General features: G+C 42.9%; 1 protein-coding gene and 1 long non-coding RNA gene across 2 annotated transcripts; both read left to right on the top strand.

The window, feature by feature from the left end:
* Positions 1 to 316: 316 nt before the first annotated feature.
* LOC118498441 lies at positions 317 to 2,580 on the top strand. Its single transcript, XR_004900931.1, has 3 exons — positions 317 to 1,586; positions 1,706 to 1,759; positions 2,562 to 2,580. It is a non-coding gene; the product is annotated as an uncharacterized LOC118498441 (long non-coding RNA).
* Positions 2,581 to 2,607: 27 nt separating this feature from the next.
* Positions 2,608 to 24,947, top strand: ASB11 (ankyrin repeat and SOCS box containing 11). Its single transcript, XM_028523251.2, has 7 exons — positions 2,608 to 2,802; positions 10,182 to 10,261; positions 14,011 to 14,118; positions 16,691 to 16,841; positions 19,616 to 19,750; positions 21,144 to 21,335; positions 24,186 to 24,947. The coding sequence occupies exons 1-7, from the start codon at positions 2,685 to 2,687 to the stop codon at positions 24,308 to 24,310; spliced, it is 909 nt and encodes a 302-aa protein (XP_028379052.1). The 5' UTR covers positions 2,608 to 2,684; the 3' UTR covers positions 24,311 to 24,947.

Here is a 24,947-nt window from a genome sequence, read left to right as displayed (position 1 = left end):
ACATGAGTAAATAATCACCTTCAGAGAGTATAGTTGAAGAAAGAGACGTGAAAAGAGCAAAAATACTTGTGTTCATCCATATGTTTTCATACATTGGTAGTCCACCAGGTAATTAATGTAAGCTTGGCGAAGTCAACCCTATATGTTAATATCTGGGTTTTTTTTTTAAAGATTTTATTTACTTGTCTTTATAGAGGAAGGGAGGGAGAAAGAGGGAGAGAAACATTGATGTGAGGGATACACTGGGGACCTGGCCAGCAACACATGCATGTGCCCTGACTGGGAATTGAACCAGCAACCCTTTGGTCCCCAGGCCAGCACTCAGTCCACTGAGCCACACCAGCCAGGATAATATCTGTTCTTGAGAATGGAAATGACACAAAACCTCTACGGCTCTCCTGACACTGAAATGATGTGCTGTGTTTTTAGTGAGAGTCAAGACTGTGTTCTCATGCATCGGCCTTTTAACAAAGTACAGGGCAACAGTTCCTATATAGGTAGTCACTCTAATTTGTCCTAGTACGAGGAGAAACTGCCATATTTTTGCGTGAAGCGTTTATAAAATAAGATTTATTTCATCTGCTCTTACAATTTTATTTTGGCCTGTCTTTTCTAATTGGTTGTAGAAATTTAGAAAATCTAATATAGCCAAGAATGAAAGAAGAACCCTAGATTTTCTCCACTTGATTTTCCTATGTGTAGAGAATTAAAAATAAGGCATTTTCACTTGTATTGACCAGCTGATGCATGTTGAACACTTGGGCTTACAACTAACCAACTAGGCGAGGCATTGATAGAATCTTCAGGTAATTCACCCAGAACATAGGGCATCTTCATCATCTATTTCATGATGACTCTTCCATGATCAAAGATATCTCACACATTCCAGTAAGAGGCACCACCTTTACTAACACTGAAATGGGAAGTTGGTGATCAGCCACTTGACTGGCGGGCCTTGTCGTGGATGAAATGCTTACAGTAAGCAATCTAATGCTTCCAGTGTGACTCTTCTACTTGGAGAGGCATCCAAGCTGGGCCTGTTACAAATACTCCTTAGAGCAAATCATCTTTTTTAACCAGTCACAGTTTAGATTTGGGCTTGATCTCCCATGAACTTCAGAATGGAGAAAAAAATGTCAATTTCCAGGGGCTAGTGCTTGCCACCAAGAGCATAGAATGTATTTGTACTTCTTTGCCTGAATTTCAGATAACTCATTTTGTCCCCATGGGATCTGAGAAGTGTGTTTTAGCTTTCCAGTCCTGCCTTCCAACATCCTGTAGCAGAAACTGGGGATTTAGGAATGAAAAAAGGTTTGGATGTGAATCCTGTTTGTTAGCACTGAGGAATGCAGGTCTAGAAACATCGGGTGTTTCTGGTTGGAAGGAAGTTTGGTTCATTTAAGCTTGTGTGAATGTCAGCACATGCAGTCGCCAAATCAGTTAGCTTAGAACCTGCAAGCTGAGTTCTCCGTGACACGACACTGAGGGCTAGAGGGTTTAAAATAGATGTCAGATGATACCAACTGCAACTCGGTGCAAGTCCACAGCCCTGAGAAACCTGTACAGAGTGGAAGCCAAAATGGAAGGTGGTCCTGTTTTCTGTAGCTTTAAAAACATTTTAATTACCATGTTTGCTACTTTTTTTTCTTCACGCTTTTAATTCAAGTGTTTTTGGCTCTCCTAACCCGTTTCTGTATTGTAAAAGGAAACAGAAAAGAAGCAGCTAGGACAGCAGAAGAGGTCTGTGGTGGAATTTCAGGTAAAAAGACATCCTTTGTTAAAAAGGCTGATGCATGCGAATACAGCCTTGAGTCACAATATACAGTTTTTAAAAACCTCCTGGGTACTTTATGTGAATGACATTTCTAGAAGGCAGATTTTATTTATACTTTGGATTTGAGTGGATTGTTCTAAAAAATTGTTAAAGTAGCAAATGGGGTTGACTGCACCATTTGTGAAGGATTTTCAGCTTTATATTTTGTAAGCTAGTCCTTTGATTAGGAGTTATTGTATAAGAAGCAATGAAGCTTGAGAAACCTTATTTTCATTAATCAAAAGAATTGCTTATCTAGGATTGTTAATATCTTTCATCAAATGGTCACAATGCTTTCTAACAAGACTGAGTTTACTCAGGAAATACAATGACCAGGAAATGTGATGTAAAGCAGCAAATGTGGCAAGCTGTATTTAGTTTGGGGCTGTCATTTTCGATTCGAATTGATTAGCCACTTGGCACTGTCAGGAAAAACCTTTTACTAAACCCTTTCATATGAGGCATCACACAAGGCACTGTAAGCAAAGGTTATTATAATATGAAATGCCAACATTTGGGTAAAACATTTTGAAGTCTCCTGCTTCGTTGAACTCAGTCTCCATTTCTTTGAAGAAACAATTCACCTTAATTGTGAACGAATCAGATACCCTTGCCTGCTGGGATTGCCACTCAATAGGGGAGTGTTTCTTCATAACAGAATTCAGAATTGCCCTGTGTGTTTTGGTGTTCATAGGGGTTCCAGGATTACATCACTCTTCATCTGATATCCATTTCTGTTTGTATCTAGGATTCTCTTTCAAAATAGACCGAAGCTCAGTGATTCGAAGACGCTAGATGACTTTGAAGACGCTGGATAACAGCAGTCTTATCCAAGGAAATAAGATAAGACCTCCAAAGACAAACCGTCAGAATGCTTCAATTAACTGGGGACAATGAGAAGAATCTCGACGTTTCAGAAAGTGTCAGAAGGCCCGGAGTGTGGAAAGAGATTTCTTTTGGGGATTACATTTGTCACACATTTCAGGGAGGTATGTTGCTTAGACTGGTTAAAAAAAAAACAAAACTCCTTTAGTTTCAAGTTAAGCATGATCTGCAAAAGCTATTTTCTTATTTATTCTGTAAATCTGGGCAGGGGCTTTTTAAACGTTTCAGTAATATGGTTTTTGATATTCTCATAGATTATTTAAAACCATCCTCATGGTTTAAATTAGGTAAAGTCCAACAAAGTCAATGTTGGCAAGAGCATTAAAAATGTTTTCTGTTGCTTGAGTGCATTATTTTTATCTTTGTGGCCCTTAGTTACGTACACTCTTAAAAAGGTTCTATAATAGAGCCTAAATAAGCATGGTTAAGTCTGGGGCCATAACACAAATCTCATAAATTGAGCTCATTTATTCTTGAGCTCAGATATATCTGCCCAAGCTGATAGGGTAATATCCATTTAATTTATAAATAGCATGGATTTAAAAGTCAAAAATTTATTTTTCAATTATTATTAACAAGAGGCAGCTGAGAAGAGAGTGCGTGTTTATTTCTCAGTTTAGTTTCATATATCCACACACACAGCGCACACACACACAATAGAGAGTATGTCCAGATTTGGTAAATGAAGCCTTCTATAATGATGCAGGCAGTGACCTGCGAGAAGTAGCGGTTTCTACATGATTCTAACAGCATTCCTTTTGACATTGTTAGCAGTCAGATACCGGATACTTAAAGCTAGGCGTGTTGAAAATCAAGAACAAAATTTGGTGCAAGCGTTCAACTCAAACTGCAAATTCTTTACTGTTTATTGGTCGGACGAATGTTTGTTGGGAGACCATGTGACATTTCATTAATGCGTTACCTAATGAACTGAGAAAAGTCTCAGGAAGGTTAAATGTCTTGATTTCCCAGAGCGTTGTGTGCCTGTAAGCCATCATCGGAGCTGTGAAAAACAAGGGGGGCGGTAAACAGCGCAGCCAGGGCAGAGTGTAGCCCCCATAGGCCCGAGCACTCCTCCTTTTGGAAACAGCGCCTGGCATCAAATCCCACACTAAGTGTCTCTTTTTCATACTGTCAAATCTTTAGGGGGGGGGTGGGTTCTGGAATTTCATATTCCGGAATACATCGTTCGATACATCTTTCTGGTTTCAACTCTTACATTTGTAGGTAACTCATCAGGATTGAAATAAGCTATGGTTGGCTTATTTCGATTTTGGTTTTCTTAGGCTACTTGGCGTAGTCTGTCAGTTAAATGCATACACGCTTGACACGTTGTCATTGGCCCATGACGTTGCATCTGGAGCATCAGGTGGATCCCTGGATCCCACCCTCAGCCATAGGTGTTCCTCTCCTCCTGCACGTTCTCCCCAGAGATGTGGTGTATGATGTTTCAACCTTTGCTAATCTGGCCAGAATGGAAGCTGTTTTTCATCCAGCAACCTGGTTACCAAACTTGATAAATAAAGTATAGATAAAGGTTGATAATGTGTTTTCACAACGCTTGGACCAGATAGGACTCAGGAGTTTGGGGGATACTAGAAAGATCACACAGAATATGTGCTGAATGTTACACAGCACTCCCAGCAGCAGGGCTTAGAGCTGCCTCCCAGAATCAGACATTTGATATTTCTATAGTGAACACATTCACAGCAAGTGAAAATACAAATCAGAAACAATACGTTGCTTAACCCGAGTCTCGGCCATGTTTTGCTGCCAAAAGAGTTTGTGTCAACCTTGGGGAGAACTTGGTTTTTAGAACTTGGGGGATTTTTACTATAGCCGATGTGAGATTGTAGAACTATTGCACTCTCCCCACTTCTAAATCGCTGTTTAGAACCAAGTCTAAAAGACTGATTCTGTTCTAAGTGTTACACTTAAACTTACTTGTCCTCCTTCTAAATTCAAAGGACTGACCTTGAGGTGATGGCCATCCCTCTGCCTGGCTCATCAATCTGACTCCTCTTTCCTATTTTTCTTAATTGGACGGGATTTTCCTGTCTTGGGTACATTCTCGTCCAATCCTCTACCTAGCCTTCTCTTCTTGTTCACTTTTGCTGGTTGTTTTCTCTACCTTTGCCCAACCATCTTCTGAGTTGTTACACATTAGGGGTCCTGCTGGCTTTCCCAAGTAGGGGCAAGCAGTCCTCTGTAGGGACTCTTTCGCTCCACCTGTCACCTAGTTCAGCTCCCCTGTTCCTAACGGGTTCAAAGGAACCTTCTGTCTAATACACTACAAAAAGATGTCCATTGACCTTAGTTCATCTCCTGACCAGAACTGAGTATTCTAGAGGGTGTGTGTGTCTTTTAACTCAATTTTACTATAGTATCTTCGATAGCTCAGGAAATTTATTACAGTAAGCCTTTTTACAATTACCTTTGTGTTATCTAACATATCATTAATTCCGCTAGGGCCTTGCCTGTATTTTGGTTCAAAATTGAAATTCCTTTTGAATTTTCTTTCTTTTGATAAATGCTACAGGAGAAGATACTGCTTCCTATGATTTTGAACTTGACTGAAGAGAATAAAGACAGTTTCACATGCACTGGAGATTATAACCTGTTAGCTGTTTTTTTTTTTTTAAACATAACAAACTGGTAATCTCATATACTTGCTGAAATTAGGAAGGAAAAAAATTGCAAAAGCTTTTAAAAATATAATTGATTTTTATCTTAAACACTGCCCAATTTTGTTATTGAAATCTGTGGTTTTCAATGTTGTCATGACATTATTATTCAGACTCTGAGAAGTAGAGATAGAAATCATATTGTGAGAAAAAATGACAGGGGAATGAAAAGTACTTGGACATTTTCTGCACACCTCGTCAGAAACAAGTAAACATATTTGTAGTGTAAACTATCCTCATAATGTGCTTGCAGCCCCGTGACATCGGCATTCTGCCAAATAATTAAAAATAGACTGCTATAGAAGACACTGACTGATTCCTACTTGAGCACTCATTTATTTGGAGAGCTTGGTTGCATATTTCCTGAAAGGAATGGAAAAACTCCCAAGGTGCCAAATAACTTTTATCCTTAATTTCTCACAATTATCAGCAATTTGCAAAACAAGAATGATAAGAGTAAGAGACTGTGTGTTGGGAAAAGAGTAGAAAAGAGTAGAAAAACAGGAGAGCCCACCGTGGCAGAATTTTCTGGAAAAGGGTTTTGTGTGAAAACTCTTCAAGGTCCTTCCAAGCAAGTGCTGGAAAACATGTGATTGGAAAGGTGACTTCCTTGAGAGTGGTTTTGTTTCCAGTTGGGAACCAAAAATGATTTCTACACCGAAGGTGATACAGTTGGTGTAATTCACATTATCCATAGAGAGAAGGTGGATATTAGCAAAACACTCCAGACAAGTCAATCTACCACGAGGACAGGCAGGATTTAAACACCAGTAGTTCTTAAAACTGGAAGAGGGTGTGTTCAAAAGTCTCAAACCTTGGATTTCAGTCCTGTTTCTTGCACTTACTAGAAGCGTGTGGGGTGAGGGGGATGTCATGCATTTGGGGGTGTTGCAAGACTCCTCCTTTGTCTCTCAAAAGCCAAGGGATGGGGGCTCCAGGAGAAGTGCAAGTTCAGACAAAGGGTGCTGGAAGGAGTGGAGCCTGGTATTTCCCTCTCAAATTGAAGTCTGCTTAGGCAGTGCGCTGGACCGTTCAGTCTTACTCAATTAAGGGAAAAGAGAGTTGGAAAGTAGTGGCAGGTGAGTGAGACACCCAGGACAAACTGCCATTCCCTCTTCCTTGCTGGGATGGGAGATGGCCCCACAGACTTGCCGCAGCCTCAGAAGTGTGGGGGTGGGAGTAGGAGACATTAGAGGATGCTGCATTAATGGGGGACCATAGGATAAGGGGTGAAATGCCAGTGCATAGGAAAGAGGCCTGGGAGTAAGACCTGCTGAGGCCCAGTGAGCAAGGACTAGCCTCCCCTTCCAGTTAACTGGGGAGACATATTCCCTGCTCCTCTCATTTCTCCCCACTGCCAAGGCACCAGAGGAGCTGGCACTTAGAACAAAGTGGAGGCGTGTTTGAGAACATGCCGATTTTCTGCCTCCGGCTGCAGGGGGACAGAGAGGGTCAGACCCTACCCAGGTTTGGCAGGGGAGCAAAGAGTGCAGCTTTAAAGTGGACTGACCAGTAGACGGGTCATTTTTAAATCCTTGTGTCCAATTCTGATGTAAATACAGACAAGTGCACAAATCACAAGTGAACACTTGGGTAAATTTTCACAAAGCAGATACAATCAGCTATACCAGCTCCCAAGAGCAAGAAACTGCCTATTATCAGCATGGCCCGCGCCAGACCCTCCTCCAGCCAGCCCCTGCCCCTGCTCAGGGTACTTTGGAATCCTGTCACCCGAGGTGAGTTTGGCCCTTTCTCGCACTTTATAGCAAGCAATCACTGCGCACGCTCTTTTGTGCCAGGCTTCCTTCACTCACCATACATTTGTGAGATCTTTCCAAGTTGTGTGTACAGAGCAGGTCTTGGGGCACTGGTGAATGACAGAGTTACTGGAAATAGGAGACAGATGGGATGGCTCCTGCTCCCCAGGGGAAGGGGACTCCACCACCCCCTTGGAGGCAAGTTTTAGAAATAATAAAGCCACTTCATATTGATATTCTAAGTAAATAATAGCAAATTACCACTTGGCATCTTATTTTTCTTTTTGAAAAATAAGCACTTACAGTACCTTCAGGTGACTTTGGTTGACTGGCTATTGTTAGAACAAAAGAGTAGCAAGCAACTGTGGGTTGGCTCCTTACATTGGTCAGGGTGCTGCGTTGCCGTCTAGCTGAGGGGTGGGGAGACTGTCTTTGCAACCCAAGTGCTGGGGTTCATTTCCAAGAGCAGTTAGACAAGGAGGCAACATACAGCATGTGTGGTGCATGCGTCACATTGAATGAGACGGAGGCGTGTTAGGAGAAAACCAAGGCTCGCTGAGGACCACATGCATATGTTATGTCATTCCCTGTTGGTGCAAATCATAAATGTCCAAGAGATTTAAAAATACTCCACTCATTAACTTTTAACTGACTCAGGAACAAGGGGAACTGCGAACAATTGTATCCATTTTTCTTTTTTATATGCAGAATATGAAAACACTAGTCATTTTATTTATATGTAATACATGTTATATATACACACACTTTTTTATTTTGCAACTAATTTCAAAATGACAGAAAAGTTACGAGGGGTGCAAACAATTCCCACCTCTCTTCACCCAGAAAGCCCATTCACGTTTACCCAACTGTCTTACTATCCCTGATAGAAAAAGATCAAATCCAGGTGCACGTGTTTCCTTCAGATGTCGTGTCTCCTTTACTCTGGAACAGCTCCTCAGTCCCTCTTTGATCTTGTTCCAGGCCAGCTATTTTGTAGACTGCCTCTCAGCTTCAGTCGGTTCGCAGTGTCCCTGTTGGATTTGGGTTATGCATTTTGAGCAGGAACATCACAGAGCGATGGTGCGTGCTTCCCATTGCATTGCCCCCCATGGTCCATGATGCTCAGTGCATCGGGCGGTGCACGGCTGATTTGTTTCCATCACTTGTGATGTTACCTTGGGTCCCCTGGGTAAAGTGGAATCTACAATGTTGGTTTACTGTGAAATTACCCCTGTTCTCTTTATAACTAGTTTTTATTTTGCAGGGAGATAGTTTGACGTAGATTCTGTTACTCTACGTTTCTCAGATGGAATTCTGCTCTAAGGAAGAACTCTCTCTTCTCCCAATTTATATATATTCATCTATATCAGTGAGGACTTACAGGTTCCTATTTTTTAATAGGAATTAATTTTTTATTTAATCTCTTAGAGTCGTTATTCCTTTTGATGTTCATGTTGTTCCGTATTTGGCTAGTGGAAGCCCCTTCAAGCCAACTTCTGTGTCTTTTTGACATTTCCCATCATTCATTGAGCAGTTCTTTACTTTCTGCTGAGGTGTTTGAGGCCCTTATGTTTTCCCTGGCCCAGCCCTGGAACCAGCCATTTCTCCAAGGAGCCCCAGTTTAGGTTTTCTCAGTGCACAGTGTGTATATGTACACATATACACACATACATACACAGATATAATCACATTTTCATACCCCTTGCTCCTATATCCATCCAGCCCAACCCTATAGAGTTCATCACAGCTTTCCCCCTATTCATGTATCAAAGTTGACTTTCAGTGTAAGAAGAGAATGTACTGAACTGTTTATAGCCCTGGGTCTCATCAATTAGAAAAGTTTACTCTGTCTTTGAGGCCTTGAGCTACTTGAAATTCACACAAATTCCACTTTTGGTGGGATTGTTTTTGCCAAGGTTGCAAGTATGAGGGACCTGAATGTTCAACTCCATCAGGATCACCTAGGAAAGGTTAGTAAGATGGCCCTTTGTGTTAAATCCAAATTGTATTACATACTAGAAGAGCACAGTTATAATTTGAAGAATGCCCAAATTTTGCACACTGGAGTAGATTTTCTCCCGAAACAGGTAATTGCCCTTTGGCATGTTGAATAGAGGGTTATTTCTTAAATGCTCATTTAAGCTGGTTAATCTTGGTTGCTGACTAATAATGACAAAATAAATATGTTTCTAAGGCAGTTCCGAGGTCATTCCTTAGAGCATTGTCTAAGGAATAGACACCTGCTGTATGTACTTATAAGCAGGTGTCTTGAGCACCTACCATCATGAGTGTATGCTATTGGCCGACTTAGAGACCAAAGCACCTGCCAGATACTAGATTACTATACCCTTGTTTTATAGATGAGGAAGCTGAGGTTCAAATAATTTTAATAACTTGCCCATTTTGGCAGAAAAAGTGGCCACGGTCGGACTTGAACCCTGGCAGCGTGGCTGCATTGGTCCCATGCTTAGCCATCACCCTCGACTGCTCCCAACAGAGCTGTTTAGGGAAAAACTTTTGGAGGATGATGCCATCCGAAAAAAGACATTCTGCACTATGATAACAGATATGCTTCATTACCAAAATGAAACAGACAATTCCCTAGGGGATTTAGAACAACACCATTTTCCCTGACCCACTAGAACCTCCTTCATGGTGCATGATGAGCTGTTGAGTCTTTAAGTAGGGGTCAGAGTGAGAGGCAGGAGAAAGATGAAACTGGGGAAACTCATTGTCTGGCTTGGCCCCTCATTTTGCTTTATTTAGAGCCATGAATTCAAGCACTAGACTCCATCTATTGCTTGTTAAAACTGCCCCCCAAAGCCAGGGAAACTCTGTGCACTCTCTCCGCACCTACCAACAAACTAACAGGCTGTATACTCAGTGGCTTGTCACCCTGAAAGTGGCCGACAAGAGAGCCTGCTGCTTGGTACAAGCTTCTGTCCTCGTCCCCCAAATCTCCTTTCGCAGTGGGTGGGCAGCATGACTGAGCTGCAGGAATAAGACTCCAGACCTTGACTCTGAGCTTGATTTGCATTTCAGACTGCTGGGCTGATCGATCCCCACTTCATGAAGCTGCGGCCCAGGGGCGCTTACTGGCCCTTAAGACTTTAATTGCACAGGTAAGTAAACGGATGGATCTTTTGTGCTTATCTTATAAGCAAGCATCCTTCTTTATTAGCTTTGCCTGTAGCAGAGGTCTGGCTCACTGGGTCCAGCATAGCCATTCCTCTTACAGCTCACCGTTTCTTCCTCCTGCCTCTCCTTTCTATGGAAGCTGGCTCATTTTCTGCCCACTTCCACCATGCCCCTTCTGGGCTTTCCTTTATCTCATAGGAAGTTTCCTTGTGAGGCTGGTGGGGAATTCCCTCAAGTTTCTGTGGCACTAATTCACCTTATAGTCTCCCAGGGTGCCTTAGTTACAGCAACTCTGAAGTTGCAGAAGTCAGCTATTGCTGTGTAACAAATTACCTCAAAACATAGGGGCTGAAGCCCTGGCCTGGTGTCTCAGTTGGTTGGAGCATTGCCCCATGCAGCGAAAGGTTGCAGGTTTGATTCCTGCTCAGGACACAGACCTAGGTTGCGTGTTTGATCCCCAGTTGGGCCATGTATGGGAGGCAACCAATTGATGTTTTCCTCTTCCATTGATGTCTCTGTCTGTCTCTCTTGTCTCTGTGTCTTTCTCTCAAATACATAAAGGCTGAAGAAAATAAACACTCAGATTCTTACAGTTGCTGGTGGCCAAGGAGCAGCTTAGGTGGCTGGCTCTGGCTCTGAGTCCCTTGCAGGCTACTAAGTATCAGCCAGGCCTGCAGTCATCTCATAGCTTGACTAGGGGAGGATCTGATTCCAACCTCACTCAGGTGGTTGTTGGTCAGCTTCCTTTCCTTGCCACGTGGGCCTCTCCGCGGGGCCGTGCCTACATCATGAGATGGCAGGTGGCGTTCCCCAGAGAGAGCACGAGAGGGTACCTAAGAAGGAGGTCTTCGTATAACCTAATCTCCAGGGTGATAGCCCATCACTTGTGCCAGTAGATATGAGTCAGTAAAGGCAGCCCACACACAAGGGATAATACCAGGGAGCAGTACCAGGAATCAGGGATCCCCGCGAGCCACGTTAAGAGGCCGCCTACCCCGGCAATACACTATTCCAGGAGCAAACATTAAACTAGATGGACAAATGGGTAAATCTCACTCCTTTGGGAAGATATATTAAAGTCTTAGTTATTCAGGCTACTTTATTTTATTTATGACTGTATCCCTTGAACAGTGAATAGCGGCCTTGGAAAGATTAGTGAAATGAATGAAAGTGTACATGCTCCATTTGCTTTGTTTGTTTTAGCATGTGTGAGTGTATAGAGGAGGTGAGTCATTGTATCTTTTTTCCACAACCTGGCTAACACTGACCCTGGCTTCCTTACCATTTAAACTTTAAACAGCTGGTCACAGTGCTTGTTGGATGTGTGTGTGTGTGTGTGTGTGTGTGTGTGTATTTACCTTTTTGTCTCTCCTTTATGAGTTGCGTTGGTTCTCAAGAGGGGCAAAAAGAAAAGTACCAGTAATTCTGAAACAGGCTTTGTACTTGATTTTATCAAATGCTTCATTTATGTTAGGCACTTAAAATTCTATTTGCTTTGATTATTTTTAATAGGTAATATATTCACCTAGTTCAAAAGAGAAAACGATAGAAAAAGGTACACAGTGAAAAGTCTTACATCCACCTGCTCCCTCTCAGCCTCCCACTTTAATACTTTTATTAGTATTTTGAATAAACTGAATTTTGGAATGTTTTTAAAGGAGCAACACAGAGATGGTACAGTGAGTTCCCATATACTCTTCACTCAACTTCCCCTAATGTGAACATCTTACATGACCTCGGTACTTGAGTCAAAAATAAAACGTCAACATCAGTACGATGCCATCAGCTAAACTACGGGGTTACACCAGTCTCCCCACAGGTGTTTATTTTCCCTTCCAGGGTCCAACCCAGGATACCACGTTGCATTGAGCGTGTCTTATTTTTAACTACGCTGCAGAAGCACGCTGGTTTCTGTCGTGTGCTGAAATGTGTAAGGAGCATTCTTCGTAGAGAAGTCCAACTTTTCCTACAAGGAAGCACACCCCACTTCCTTGGCTTTGCTCGCTAGCCAAAATGTATTACTCAATTTTGTTTTACATTAAGATAGCGCGGTGTGCTGTAAAACATTCTGTAAAACATTCAACTCGAGATCAGGGACTCCTGATGATCACGCTAGCTGCCACCACCAGCCGGGGAGCCTCAAGTCTGTTAATAATTTGAACTTTGTGCTTCTGCATTTTCTCATGCACAGTGAAAGTGATTCACCCTTGATATTCTTTCAGGTCTGCCCAGCATTACATTTCTACAATTCCAGGGATTTTGAGTTTGTACTGATCATTTTTTTTTTCCCAGCACATTGCTGCCATCTTTTGGACTAACTTTGTTTTTCTTCCCTTGAAAGTAAATCATATATGGGAAAAGGAAATGGGATTTTTATCATTGTATTCTATACCCAACCCAAAGTATACGGCACAGCTCTGGAGCCGTGACGTCCCATCCAGAACATGAAAATGGACAGGACTAAAGAGGCATAGAGAGGCGCTCGTATGAAGGGACAGGCAATAATGGAAAGGGACAGGGAGCACCATGGAGGTCTGGTGGGACATGGTGGGTACTGAGGTTGGGGTTTGGGGTTCAGGGTCCCGCACTAGGTTTTGGAAGCTCCCGGCAGGTCAGTTACAAGGCAGGGAATCGAAACCAACTCAGCTATACAGGATCAACCAGGGACCGAATTCCTTTCACATACAGAAAATGGGAATCCTGGGGGGAAATGGTAAGGGCCAGGTTAAAACCAGGGCCTGGAGTCCGAGTTGGCCAGCAGCTGGCCTGCTCCTGTCCTCTGTCACTTGGACTCCAAGACGAGGAAGGTGGGGCATGGCAGTATGGGGAGTGGGGGTATGTGCTAGGACTGGGCAGAGCTGCTGGGAGCTGAGGAAGGAGATGGTGTGAGGGCCAGCCCCCTGGCCCCACAGCGGGGCACTGCAGACTTCTGTACGCAGTCGGGTAGGGGCAGACAGCAGCGCTGCTGCTCAGACATATGAGTCCTGCCTGGGAGTGGGGCATCCTTCTGTTCCCGACTACAGTACTGTAAATGTATTTTCTCTTCCTTATGACTTCCTTAATAACATTTTCATTTCTCTAGTTTACTTTATTGTAAGAATACAGTGTGTCATACATATACAGAATGTGTTAATCAACCATGTTATCAGTTGGGCTTCTGGCCAACAGTAGGCTGGCTATTACTAGTTAAGTTTTGGGGGAGTCAATGTACAGACAGATTTTTGACTGAGCAGGGTGTTGGGGTCCTTAACCCCTGCATTGTTGAAGGGTCAACTGTGCTCTTTTTGCCTTCCTAGCTTGAAATGTTTTATGTTTCAAGTCTTAGCTAAACACTACTTCACATGTGAAGTTTTCTTTAACTTCCCAAGCGATTTCAAGGATATCTGTGCTGCCAATTGAAATTTGAGCATGCTTCCCATATAACAATATATTAATATATTCTTGCTGCTTCCCCCCTGCCCATTTCTGTTCCCTCCCTAGGCTCTTGGAGGAGAGAGACCTGTGTCATAAACTTTCAAGACCCAGCTACTAGCACAGTGCCTGGCTCAGAATGCTGAATAAGCATCTGGTGGATAAATGAATTCAAGGTTCCCATGCCATATTTAGATTCCCCTGGTCATGGCCTCTTTTTCTTTCTATATGATCCTGTCAGGCCAATAAAAGCATGTGCATTGAGGTTGCCTTTATTGCTGTTGCTAACGCAGCCTTTAACCCACTTCTCTCTAAATTGTAGGGTGTCAACGTGAACCTTGTGACCATTAACCGGGTGTCTTCTCTCCATGAGGCGTGCCTTGGAGGTCATGTAGCCTGTGCTAAAGCCTTACTGGAAAGTGGTGCACAGGTGAGTAGTGCTCCCATCTGGCAGGTCTGCCTACCCAAGTACAGCTACTCCCATCCAGGGAGACATGACCTTCCAGACTGCTTACCCACAGTGGGTGTGCAGGTCTGGCCCCATCCTTATCCGCATTTCCGAATGGTCAAGAAGACATTTAGACAATATACCAAGTGATCCCCTTGAGTTTATCTAATTTTTAAATTCTCCTTTTTTTCAAGGAGTGACTGATGTGCTATATGCAATCGGAGTAGAATTATAAAATTAAAACTTTTGAAAATCTCAGGGACATTTAGTTGCCAGACACATTTGTTGATAATTTTATGTTTTTAAACTCAGTCCTTGCACTCTTTATTTCATGAGCTGTGATGTTTTTAAGTGCTTAACGAAGCTTTTCTTTAGATTTTGTATGGAAGTTGGGTTTCTGCATGTAGAACCGAACAGCAAAGTCTTCCGTGGGCAAAGTGATTTTCCAGGTGCCATAGTGGTTGTGTATTTTCATCACGTAGTGTTTCTTTAAGTTGCCCGTAGTCAAGTCACATGTAATGGTTAGGGCAAGGTTGGGGGATGGCCATTTCATTTCAAGCTAGATGACTAGAGTCACAAGTGGGCTGTGGGTGGGAAACTCCAGACAACACTGGGTTGTAGAGGAGCGTGCTGTACTACTGTGGGAGCTGCTGTGGGGAGCAAAGAGAAGAGGACGACATGGCCCCTTGTCTTTGGCAAACTAATGAGGAAACAGTCAATACATATTTAACATTGAAATCAGAATGACAGACAGAACAAGAGAGAGTTGGTCAACCAGTGGAAAATTCCTCGAAATTGGCAGTGCCGTGGGTACCTCAGACTCAGCACATGTGAAACTGTGCTTGTCATGGTCTTCCCTCTGGGACCGGTTCCTCCTCTTGGACTCCCAGCCTCTGTGGCCAGTTGAGACATATTCCTGGTTTCCCAAGCCCCAAACCTGGGATCATCCTATTTCGTCTATCTCCTCATCTAACTGATCACAACAGCTTGCTAATTTTACTGCCTAAGTATTTCTCCAGTCTGTGTTCTCCTTTGTCCTGTTCCTATACTCATCTAAAGCATGTATTGTATCAAAATGACCTAATGATCTCTTTGTGTGTTTGTCTTCCCTGGAAGAATTCAACCTATTCGATGAGAAGCAGTTGTCTTAACTTTCGTTTCTACTTGAACAACAATAAAATGTTTTTAAAAGGGGGAAAAATAAAATAAAATAAAACAAAACAAAACAAAACAAAACAAAACATTGGCACCTAGTAGGTGCTCAATAAACGTGTGCTGACCTGAACTGAGAGAGAAGCTAATAGGCAATCAAGTTAGAAGACTTCCTGGACTAAGGAAGAGGATAATACTTAGTAAAAACAAATAAAATAGGTCGCACCAAATATTTAGTAGGAAAAATGTAAATAGGGTAGAAATCCCCAGTGTATACATTTACACACATTTTTCCTTGTCCCTGTCTGTCTCTGCCATCTTGGCATCTCATGGTTAACTTTCTGATTTAATGGGAAACGAGGGATTTAGGATCCTGATGATCACAAGCGTGAATTCTTACTTGTTGAAGCAATATGATTTGATATCAAGCCCTCATTGTCCTGCATTTCAATCCTGTCACAGCCTCCCCACCAGAATGCCTTGTTCCCCTGCTGCTCTTTCCCATCTGTTGCTAATGCTAGATCAAAGATGCCTCCCACATCCCTAGAAGGCACGGAGGAGGGTTGTAGACACCACATTGATGGCTATTTTCCTTGTGCCTTTAGCTTCGTCATGATCTCTTCAGGAGTCACTGCTAGCATATGTAACTTACGGATTATAGTAGTACAGAAAGGAAGGTTGTGGCAAGAAAGACAAAATACGGGGCACTGGTGAGAAGATTTTTTGCAAGTCCACATTTTGGGACCTTAAACGAATACATGTTAAAACCTTTATCCCATTCTGCCCCATTTGGGACATCATGTATAGAGGTGGGAGTTGATAGGGAGTAACTTTTAAGGACCCCAACCCCCCCACAGGTGGGTAGAGGGAGGGCGCTACAGGCAGGAGGAAGGATGTGGGAGAGCTGCCGGGACTCTCCAGTGTTCTGTCCCAGCGTTCTGTCCCAGCCTTCTTAAGCACTGGGCATATCTGGGGCAGAGGTGACTGGAGCGGTGCTGTGCCTCTCTTTGGTGCAGGCACTATTGTCAGGACAGAGGGAGACCTCAGGCCCTGGCAGCCCTGGCCAGGGCAGAAGCTTGAACTTGGGACTTCAGCCAAGACACAGGACAGATAGGTGTGGAATTGCCCATAGCTGCTTGAGAGAAGCAAGGCTTCCTGTACGCCTCCTAATTAGCACACTTGAGTTTGTGTGTTAAGTTGCCATGGAATGTTCCAATTCTATTAAATAAAGGATTTTGGAGAGCTAAAAAATAACATAACATAATACTATAATGATACAGAGTTCCCTCACTCATTCACCTGCATGGGAACCCTTTTCTCCAGGCACTTATATAGGAACGCAACTGGGAGATGGTGATAAAGAAATAGCAAATCCTCTGGGTCTCTCTTTGCCCGTCATTAGGTCAATGGAGCGACGGTTCACGGAGCCACACCCCTCTTTAGTGCTTGCTGCAGTGGCAGCGCTGCGTGTGTTAACGTGCTGCTGGAATTTGGAGCCCAGGCCCAGCTCGAGGTGCACCTGGCTTCCCCGATCCATGAGGCAGTCAAGAGAGGTAAATGAGCCAGCACATCGCACACAAAACATTGGTGGCCTCATTCCAGTCGGCATGAATCGTTGGTATAGTGTTCATCATGCAAGGATTCCCCAGATCATAACCAGTAGACTGTGTGCAGCTTAGAAATCCCACAGCAGTAATTTCAATTTGCCTAAGTCTTCAGAGAATATCACTGGGGCATGAAACAGCTTTTCTTTTTACCTGGGAATGGCTTGCTCCTCAGATGTCCCATTTTCTGAGGACAGTCACCTGACAGGCCTTTCTTGAGGCTCTTTGCTGGTGCTTTGGTGGCAGCTGGTACAATGGAGACTGCAGGGCTGACTTCCTTGAGCTGTACTGTGGTTATGTCTCTGTCCTTACTAGAAAAGAGTAGCTCATCCCCCAAGCCCATAAAACACCAACCACTCACATAAAATGAATTTGAAAGTATCTAAAAGCCAAGGCTGATAGTCTCTCTAATGGAAGATTAAATGTAATTGTTCACAATAGGCAATATATTCTAGATGAGCTAATGACATTTAAGTCATTAGTTACTGAAAAAAAAAAGTAGCAAAAGCATGGCATTGGAAACCTTGAAGTCGACTCTCGACTCCTGTATCCTCGTTCCTTTTGAGATGAGAGAAAACAGTAAAATTAAGGAATTCGAACATTGTATGCATAGACTAAACATGAGCAAGAAGATGCCATTGAAAGGCCGAGGTCATTTGTCAAAGGTCACACTCAAAGAGCAGCATTTCTGTGTTACCCAGCGGTGGACTCACTCTCTTAAATTAAGATCAGAAATACAATGGAGAAGCTGGTATAATTGGGGATGAAAGGCTTTCTTTCAAAAGGCAGTAGTGAAATATCTGCCCCAGGTTATTAAACATGTCACTTAGTAAATTTGGGGGAGTGGATTACTTGAAATGACACAAAAGACCCAAATCTCAGTGCATCTATGGTTTTACTGTCCTATATATTTTAAATAAACATTTATTGATTAACAGTTGATGGTGGCCATTTCCCAAACTTCAAATAAGTTCTTTAAGTTTCAGGGAAATAGCCTACTTTGGAAATGATGTAAAGGTCTTTAAATTTTTAAGAAATATTGATTTGAAGTAGAAATTAATCTGTTATCTGCATTTCATCCGAGCATTCAAAAATAGGTTTCTTTGGGAATGATTTGAATTACTGAAATAATTCTGAAGTGCTTAGATGGTTACATATGGAGTGTTTGGTATCTATGTGCCATATATATATATATATATATATATATATATTTGTCTTAAAACACATGAATTCATGTGTTTCTACATATTTTTTTCCTGTGTCATAAAAGCATATTACGGACCTGTGTCCACAGAATAGGAGGATGAATAGCAAACTATGTTAGATATCATTATAGTAGTGCTAATCATTTGGCTTTTATGCATTCATTTTTTTAAAAACTTCCTGAGAATACTTACATTTAACTCAAACTAGTCTCAGTTTCTTCTACAAAAAGAGGACAGGAATTATTCAACCATGTTTATTAGATACCCCGTATTTACCAGGCAGTTTTAGGTACTGACTAGATATTGTTTCTGGTTGCTTACACCTTTAAACCTCTATGAACAAGCTAAGTCAGTCTGGGTCAGTACTTTGACAGATTGATGTTATAATCCAGGCATAATATTTACTTATGTGAACAAATAGTTTGAATCTATAGAATCCTTATCTGTATATTTTAGTACCTGTTTATACTTCACTCAGAACTTGCGATAAATCAAACAGGTTTGAGAGAGGCTTACTTTTACGTTATCTATAAAGAAAAGCTTGGTTAAGTTAATCAATTATGATAAGATTTTTTGAAGGAAAACACTTAAATCTTCAAAGAGAACAAACTCTTTACGAGCTCCCATTGATACCTCAGAAGCATTTGCTCCCAAACAAATCATGCTTATGCTGCAAATGAACTGTGTCTATCTCTTCACTGGGCACACTCTCTAAGGAGTGTACTTGTACATAGTTCTCATTAGTCGTTGAATTTACAAGTGCATTTAAATAAATATGTTCTAGGTGTGGTTACCTGGCTGGTGTAGCTCAGTGGATTGAGCGCGGGCTGTGAACCAAAGCATCGCAGGTTCAATTCTCAGTCAGGGCACATGCCTGGGTTGCAGGCATGGCCCCCAGCAACCGCACATTGATGTCTCTCTCTCTCTTTCTCCCTCCCTTCCCTCTCTAAAAATAAATAAATAAATAAAATCTTTAAAAAAATAAATATGTTCTGTACTTGAGATTTAAAAATTAATTCTCATGGGTATCTTCCAGGTTAACCAAACTAAGGAGCTTTTACCACATGGTACAGTGACATGCCCAACCTTGCATGCATGGGTGAAGAAGAGAATGAGAGATTTGTAATGGGAGGGTTCAGGGCTGGGCCTTGGATGTAAGCCCTGGCTTTTCAGACTGCTAATAGCATGAGTCAGTTACCCCTCTGGGTCTTGGAGCCTCCTGCATGTGTAAACTGGTGTCTTCCCTTCTAGAGGATTTCGGCTGTGCTCCTTGGAGCCCTTAGTCTAGTCCGAGGTACCTCAAAGGCTGCAAAGAGGAATGAAGCGGGGGAATTGTGGGTATGCTTCTCTTTCTAATGGTTTCATTTTGGAGATTTCTAAGATTTCCAAAGCCATTTTTTTTTTTTTTGCTTAAAAAACTCTGTTATTTCTAAAGCCCATTCCAGAGAAGCAACTGCGTGACCCTGTGAACGCTCAGTATTTCACTTACTTCAGTGAGGTTGCCCTGTGCCCCACCAGGTCACAGAGAGTGCATGGAGATTCTGCTGGCGAATAACGTGAACATTGACCAAGAAGTGCCTCAGCTCGGAACTCCCCTGTATGTGGCCTGCACCCACCAGAGGGTTGATTGTGTGAAGAAACTTCTAGAATTAGGTAACTTCCAGGAATCTTGCCACGAAAAAGGACCTATTAACCTTGTTGGTTTTCTGTGGCTTCAAAGACAGAGTTCCTGTCAGGCTGGACAAAAGTCTGGCGGAATTTAATATTTAAATGCTTAAAACAGAACCCTAGAGAAATGAGTGTCCATGTTTTTTAGTCCCTTTGAAATCGGCTCCATTTACTTGGTATGGGTCTCCTCGGTGGTCTCAAGAGAGAGCAAAAGTCTCTTTCCCATTGAGGTCCTAGGGGGAAAAAACAGTTGTATTTCACTGGCTCTTTTTTGAGTCACATACGCAGGTCTGAACCAGTGATGCTGGCCAAGGGAATAAAATACAACACTGATTGGCTTAGCCTTAGATTTCCGTCTATACTGCAGTTGTTGGGCTTCACTGACAGCACATGAGCTAGGAATCGGGGGGATGTTCCCCAGGGGAAATCTAGGTGTGGTTCCCGGGAAGACGCTATATGATAAAAACAATAGACATTTGCCACGGGCTACTGAAGATCAATCCTGCAAAGTTATTTAGTGATTTTTAAAAAAAAAATTTATAAAAGGCATGTGGAGAAACTAAGAGTCCAGGGAAAAGTAAAATGTCTTGAAACTATTATTTGTTTAAAGATTTCCAAAACTTAGTGACTGATACAAAGGTGCAGGTTGGAATAAGAACCTGTAAGTAAGGCCCTGGTGGGTTTGGGTTAGTGGGTTGAGTACCAGCCTGTGAATGGAAAGGTTGCTGGTTCAATTCCTAGTTAGGGCACATGCCTGGGTTGCAGGCCAGGTCCCCAGCTAAGGGGGGCATGTGCAAGAAGTAACCCATTGATGTTTCTCTCTCACATCGATCCATATTTTTCTCCCTCTCTTCCTCCCTTCCATTCTCTCTAAAAATAAAGAAATAAAATCTTTAAAAAGAGAAACTTTAATTAGATTTTTTATCTCAAATTTTTCTTGTTTGTTTAAAATGTACCATCATATACTACTCCCTATAGTAGTTCAGAAATCTTTTTGTGAGCCCTGAGTAATATAAATATCAACTAAACTTAGCTTTATCCTTTGCAAAAAAGAGCCCCACAAAAACCAAAAAAACAAAATAACTCTAAAAGGAGCTGTAAATATTTAATTTTGTATGTCACAAAGTTCATAGGGGAAGGCAAGTATAGTACTTTAAATGACTGAAAATATTTTTACACACTTTTCTCATCAAAGTATTTTGAACTAATTAATCAAAATAAGACATTGCTGAGGTTCTAGGCTTAGGTCACATTTTCAAATATTTGTCAAATTGTCATGGCATTTAAGATATCTTTACCTATAGCTCCTACATTTCAGGCTTGCCGTGTTTCTACATGTAGCACTCAGTGCTGAATTGTGGCCATCTGCTTTGTTAAGGAGCCAGTGTTGACCTCGGCCAGTGTCTGGACACCCCGCTCCACGCTGCGGCGAAGCAGTCCAGTGTGGAAGTCATCCACCTGCTGATAGACTACGGAGCTAACCTGAAGCGCAGAAATGCTCAGGGCAAATGTGCGCTTGATCTGGCGGCCCCAAAAAGCAGCGTGGAGCAGGCACTCCTGCTCTGGGAAGGTAAGGAAGGGCTGGGCGTGCATTTTTCTGCCTTCAGCACATCTGCTGTCTCTCCTCTCTGTCTCATCTCTAGGCTTTCTTGCCTTTTTCTTCTTCTTGTTTTTTTTTTTTTAATTTGGAAGTGGCATGGAGGAGGTGGCAAGTGCTGGCATCACCGAGATGGGATTTTATATGCTGGCTATATTCACATATAAACAAAGGGCATTTATATACAACTGTATATTGCTTTGTATTTTCCATAACAAGAAAACAATCAGTGAAATTTGTTCTCACCACGAGAAAGCTGAACTACCACATCTATCCTGGCACAAGCACACAGCTGAGAAGACCAAAACTCTGCTTTGTAATATCTGGATACATTTCAGGGGAAATTAGAAGTCCTTGAGTTACAGGTGATATACACATGGCGTGTGTATTTCAGGAAGCAGACTAAAAGGAAGTTGTTTGTCTCTTCTCCAGATCAGGGAGCAGGTGGGTCTGCATTCCTCATGCCTCAACCCCATTTCCACCGTGGGCTAATGCAGCTCCTGGTGCCACAGGAGGAAAGACGGCCTTCTGAAATGCTCTGTATTCCAAATGAAAGAGAGAACCCTGCTGTGTCTATACAGAAATCTAGGCACGATCAGGACCTAGACTGATAGTGTATGCTTGGGAGAGTATTAACAACAATAGTAATTATTTATTTTTAAGTGTGTCAGGCACTGAACTACATTGAAAACATCGATTAGTCTCCCTGAATTCTTAAAGATTTAAAGCAGCAACAACTTTACAGTGACTGGTCCTATCCCAGCTGTGAATGGGAACAGAGAAACTTTATAAAGAGATAGGCTTGCAGAAGGTCACGTGGCAACTGAGAAGCAGAAGCAGGATTCTAACCAGGCAGTCTGACCCCCAAACATGCATTCTCAGTGTTATGATTAGCCCAAACCTGAGTCTTCTGAAACAGTTTCTAGTGGGGAAGGGTTTTCTTTCACTCACCAGTTCCATTTTTGTGAAACCACCCCCATGTCTTACACACCTTCCAAGTGTAAAGGGTGGTTCAATAATTTGAGGAATACTTTCTAGGCTAGTGCTTCTTGAGCTTTAAAGATCATAGGAATCACCAGAGGATCTCATTAAAATGCAGATTCTTATTCAGCAGGCCTAGGGTGGGGCCCTAGACACTGTGTGTCCACCCGGCTACCAGGTGGTGCTGATGCTGCTGGTCTGAGGCCACCCTTTGCGTACCACTGGTCTAGATTATTTCCAGCAACCTGTGCCATTAATGACTATTCTGTTATCTGAATCTGCGCTTGAAGAATTAGGATTCTCCTTAACAGATCCCAGTTTGGAAATACCGGATGCTTTCCCACTATTAGCTGAGAATATGGTTTGCAGCGGGTGTCACATTTCCTCTTTTCTGCCATCAAAAATGTTTCCAGGTTCAGCATTTGTATTTCTTATAAGCAAATTCACGTTCTCTTTCTTCATAAATATAGCTGCTTGCTCTACAGGGGTGTCAAACTCATTTTCACCGGGGGCCACATCAGCCTCATGGTTGCCTTCAAAGGGCCAAATGTAATTTAGGACTATATAAATGTTAACTGCTCCTTAACTAGGGGCGAGGAGCTCGGCAGTGCTGCCAGGTAGAAACAAGGTCCCGGGCCGGATAAACCAAGGTGGAGGGCCAGATTCAGCCCTCGGGCCTTGTGTTTGCCACCTGTGCTCTAGAAGGCTAAACACCAACTATGTCAGAGTTCCTGCTGGTGTCTGAACTTGTCTAGGCAGCCTGGATAATTTCTCTACATTACTGTTTTCTGGAGTAGCTTTAGTTGGGTGAAAGGTAGAGAGACACTTGCCATTCTTGTATCCCAAGATTTTAACTGAGGGCAACTGGTCTTCCAGGTGGCTTTGTGTCCCGTGGATGCCTCTTGGCAATATCGATGCAAGTGTCACTTGGCTATTTACACATGCTGCCCTCCATTTCTCCGGGGGTGCAAGGTGCTACCACAGTAGGATTTTCTTGAAAAGGAAAACTTTGTCCAGTAATTACATAGATCTCCTTGAAGAGATGTTCATTGATAGAGTCAGGTTACAAAATAGTGGGATGTTACAAATGCCGTATAACTGGTATTCCAGCGCAAATCTCATTCATCCTCTTCAACCCTATTTTGGACCCTTTGTTAGTTTCCTTTCCTGTAGGACTCAAAGCTGCTCAAAGCCACAGGCACGATGACTCCGCGATACTCCATGAGACAGAGGTTCAGGGTATAACGGGCTCTAAGTGAGTTGGATCCGTTCTCCCGATCTTCTGTTGAGCTGGGATCCTTGCGAGAATGGCGGGCCCTCCAAGTGTGAGTCAGGACTCAGGCGGCACCACCTCCTAGAAGCTAGAGCCAGGTGATCCGGGGGGACCCCGAGTGCCAAGGTCCCTGCACACGTCCTGACACTGCCTCTGTGACCACGTAGGCTGGGCTTCCTGCTGACACTCTCCTGGCGGTCGTTCCTTGCTCTGCAGTTCCGTCTTTTGCATGCAGTTCATGCATGCTCAGCGCTTCCGTTTGCATTGTCTCTTCGGCCCCTTCAGACCCCACGGCTCATTCCTAACTTGCCTCTAGTTAGCCTCATTCTTCAGTATCAGTCATATAATGACCACTGGAGGCTCAACCTAAAGAAACGTGTCCCCCTCCAAGGGGCAGACCGGAATCCTGTATGCAGTGTGTGTTGGCTACCTCACCCTCTAACTCCTATACAGCTCCAGCTTCTCTTAATCTTTTAGAAAGTGTCAGCCTCTTCTGGTCCTCTGGTCTCCCTTCACCCACCCCCCACCCCACTAGCATGAGGTTCACACCATTTTCATTCCTTCCTTAGGCCCGCCTGCTCTTTCCCAGCTCTGCCGCCTATGTGTCCGGAAGTGCCTGGGTCGAGCATGTCTCCAAAGCGTCCACAAGCTGCATCTGCCGGAGCCACTGCAAAGATTCCTCCTCTACCAGTAGTCCCAACTGCCCCTGGAGGGTCTTGGGAATGATCAGGTTGTTGCCTGATGTACACAGGGCAGCTAGTGTAGATGCTCAACAGCTAGACTCCCAGTATCTTTGAATGAGCTCATGCAGTTAGATTAAGTTCTGGATGAATTGGAAACACTTAGGGAGTGGACACTTCTCATTGGTTTAATTTCCTCATTAACCAAGGGGCAACCAGAGACCTTTCATTTTTAGCTCTTCTTGTTAAGAACCTTTGAAAAATTGTGAAGTAGAATGAGAATAATATGGTATATTCAAAGGCTCGTGATCTTCAGTTATGTAAGGGTCAACATTCTGAGTATCGTGCAGACGCATAATAATCTGGGCAAATAGGATTGTGATGAATGTGAGTATTGCAAGGTGTGTACCTCCTGATTGAGTTCTTCCCTCTTTCCCTCTTTCTTTCCTCTGTGAATAAATCTCTGCCATAATTTTGATTTCCTTGCCTTTTTGTTTTTAATTCAATCTGTTGGGGTGACATTGGGTAATAGGACCATATAACTTTCAAGTGCACACTTCTGTGATACACCATCTGTATGTTGCACTGCGTGCCCACCACCCAAAGTCACATCACCTTCCATCACCACATAGTTGACCCCCTTTACCCTTT

This window comes from Phyllostomus discolor, chromosome X, assembly GCF_004126475.2.
Source record: "Phyllostomus discolor isolate MPI-MPIP mPhyDis1 chromosome X, mPhyDis1.pri.v3, whole genome shotgun sequence".
Classification (NCBI taxonomy): Eukaryota; Metazoa; Chordata; class Mammalia; order Chiroptera; family Phyllostomidae; genus Phyllostomus; species Phyllostomus discolor.
The sequence above is the reverse complement of the archived record's forward strand: the minus strand, read 5'-3'. Positions and strand labels throughout refer to the sequence as shown.

Bases quoted from the DNA above. Each gene is read 5' to 3' on its own strand.
- ASB11 (XM_028523251.2), top strand. From the start codon at position 2,685: ATGCTTCAATTAACTGGGGACAATGAGAAGAATCTCGACGTTTCAGAA. The intron at 14,119-16,690 runs GTGAGTAGTGCT...GCCCGTCATTAG, and splicing joins TACTGGAAAGTGGTGCACAG to GTCAATGGAGCGACGGTTCA. The intron at 16,842-19,615 runs GTAAATGAGCCA...GTGCCCCACCAG, and splicing joins CCATGAGGCAGTCAAGAGAG to GTCACAGAGAGTGCATGGAG.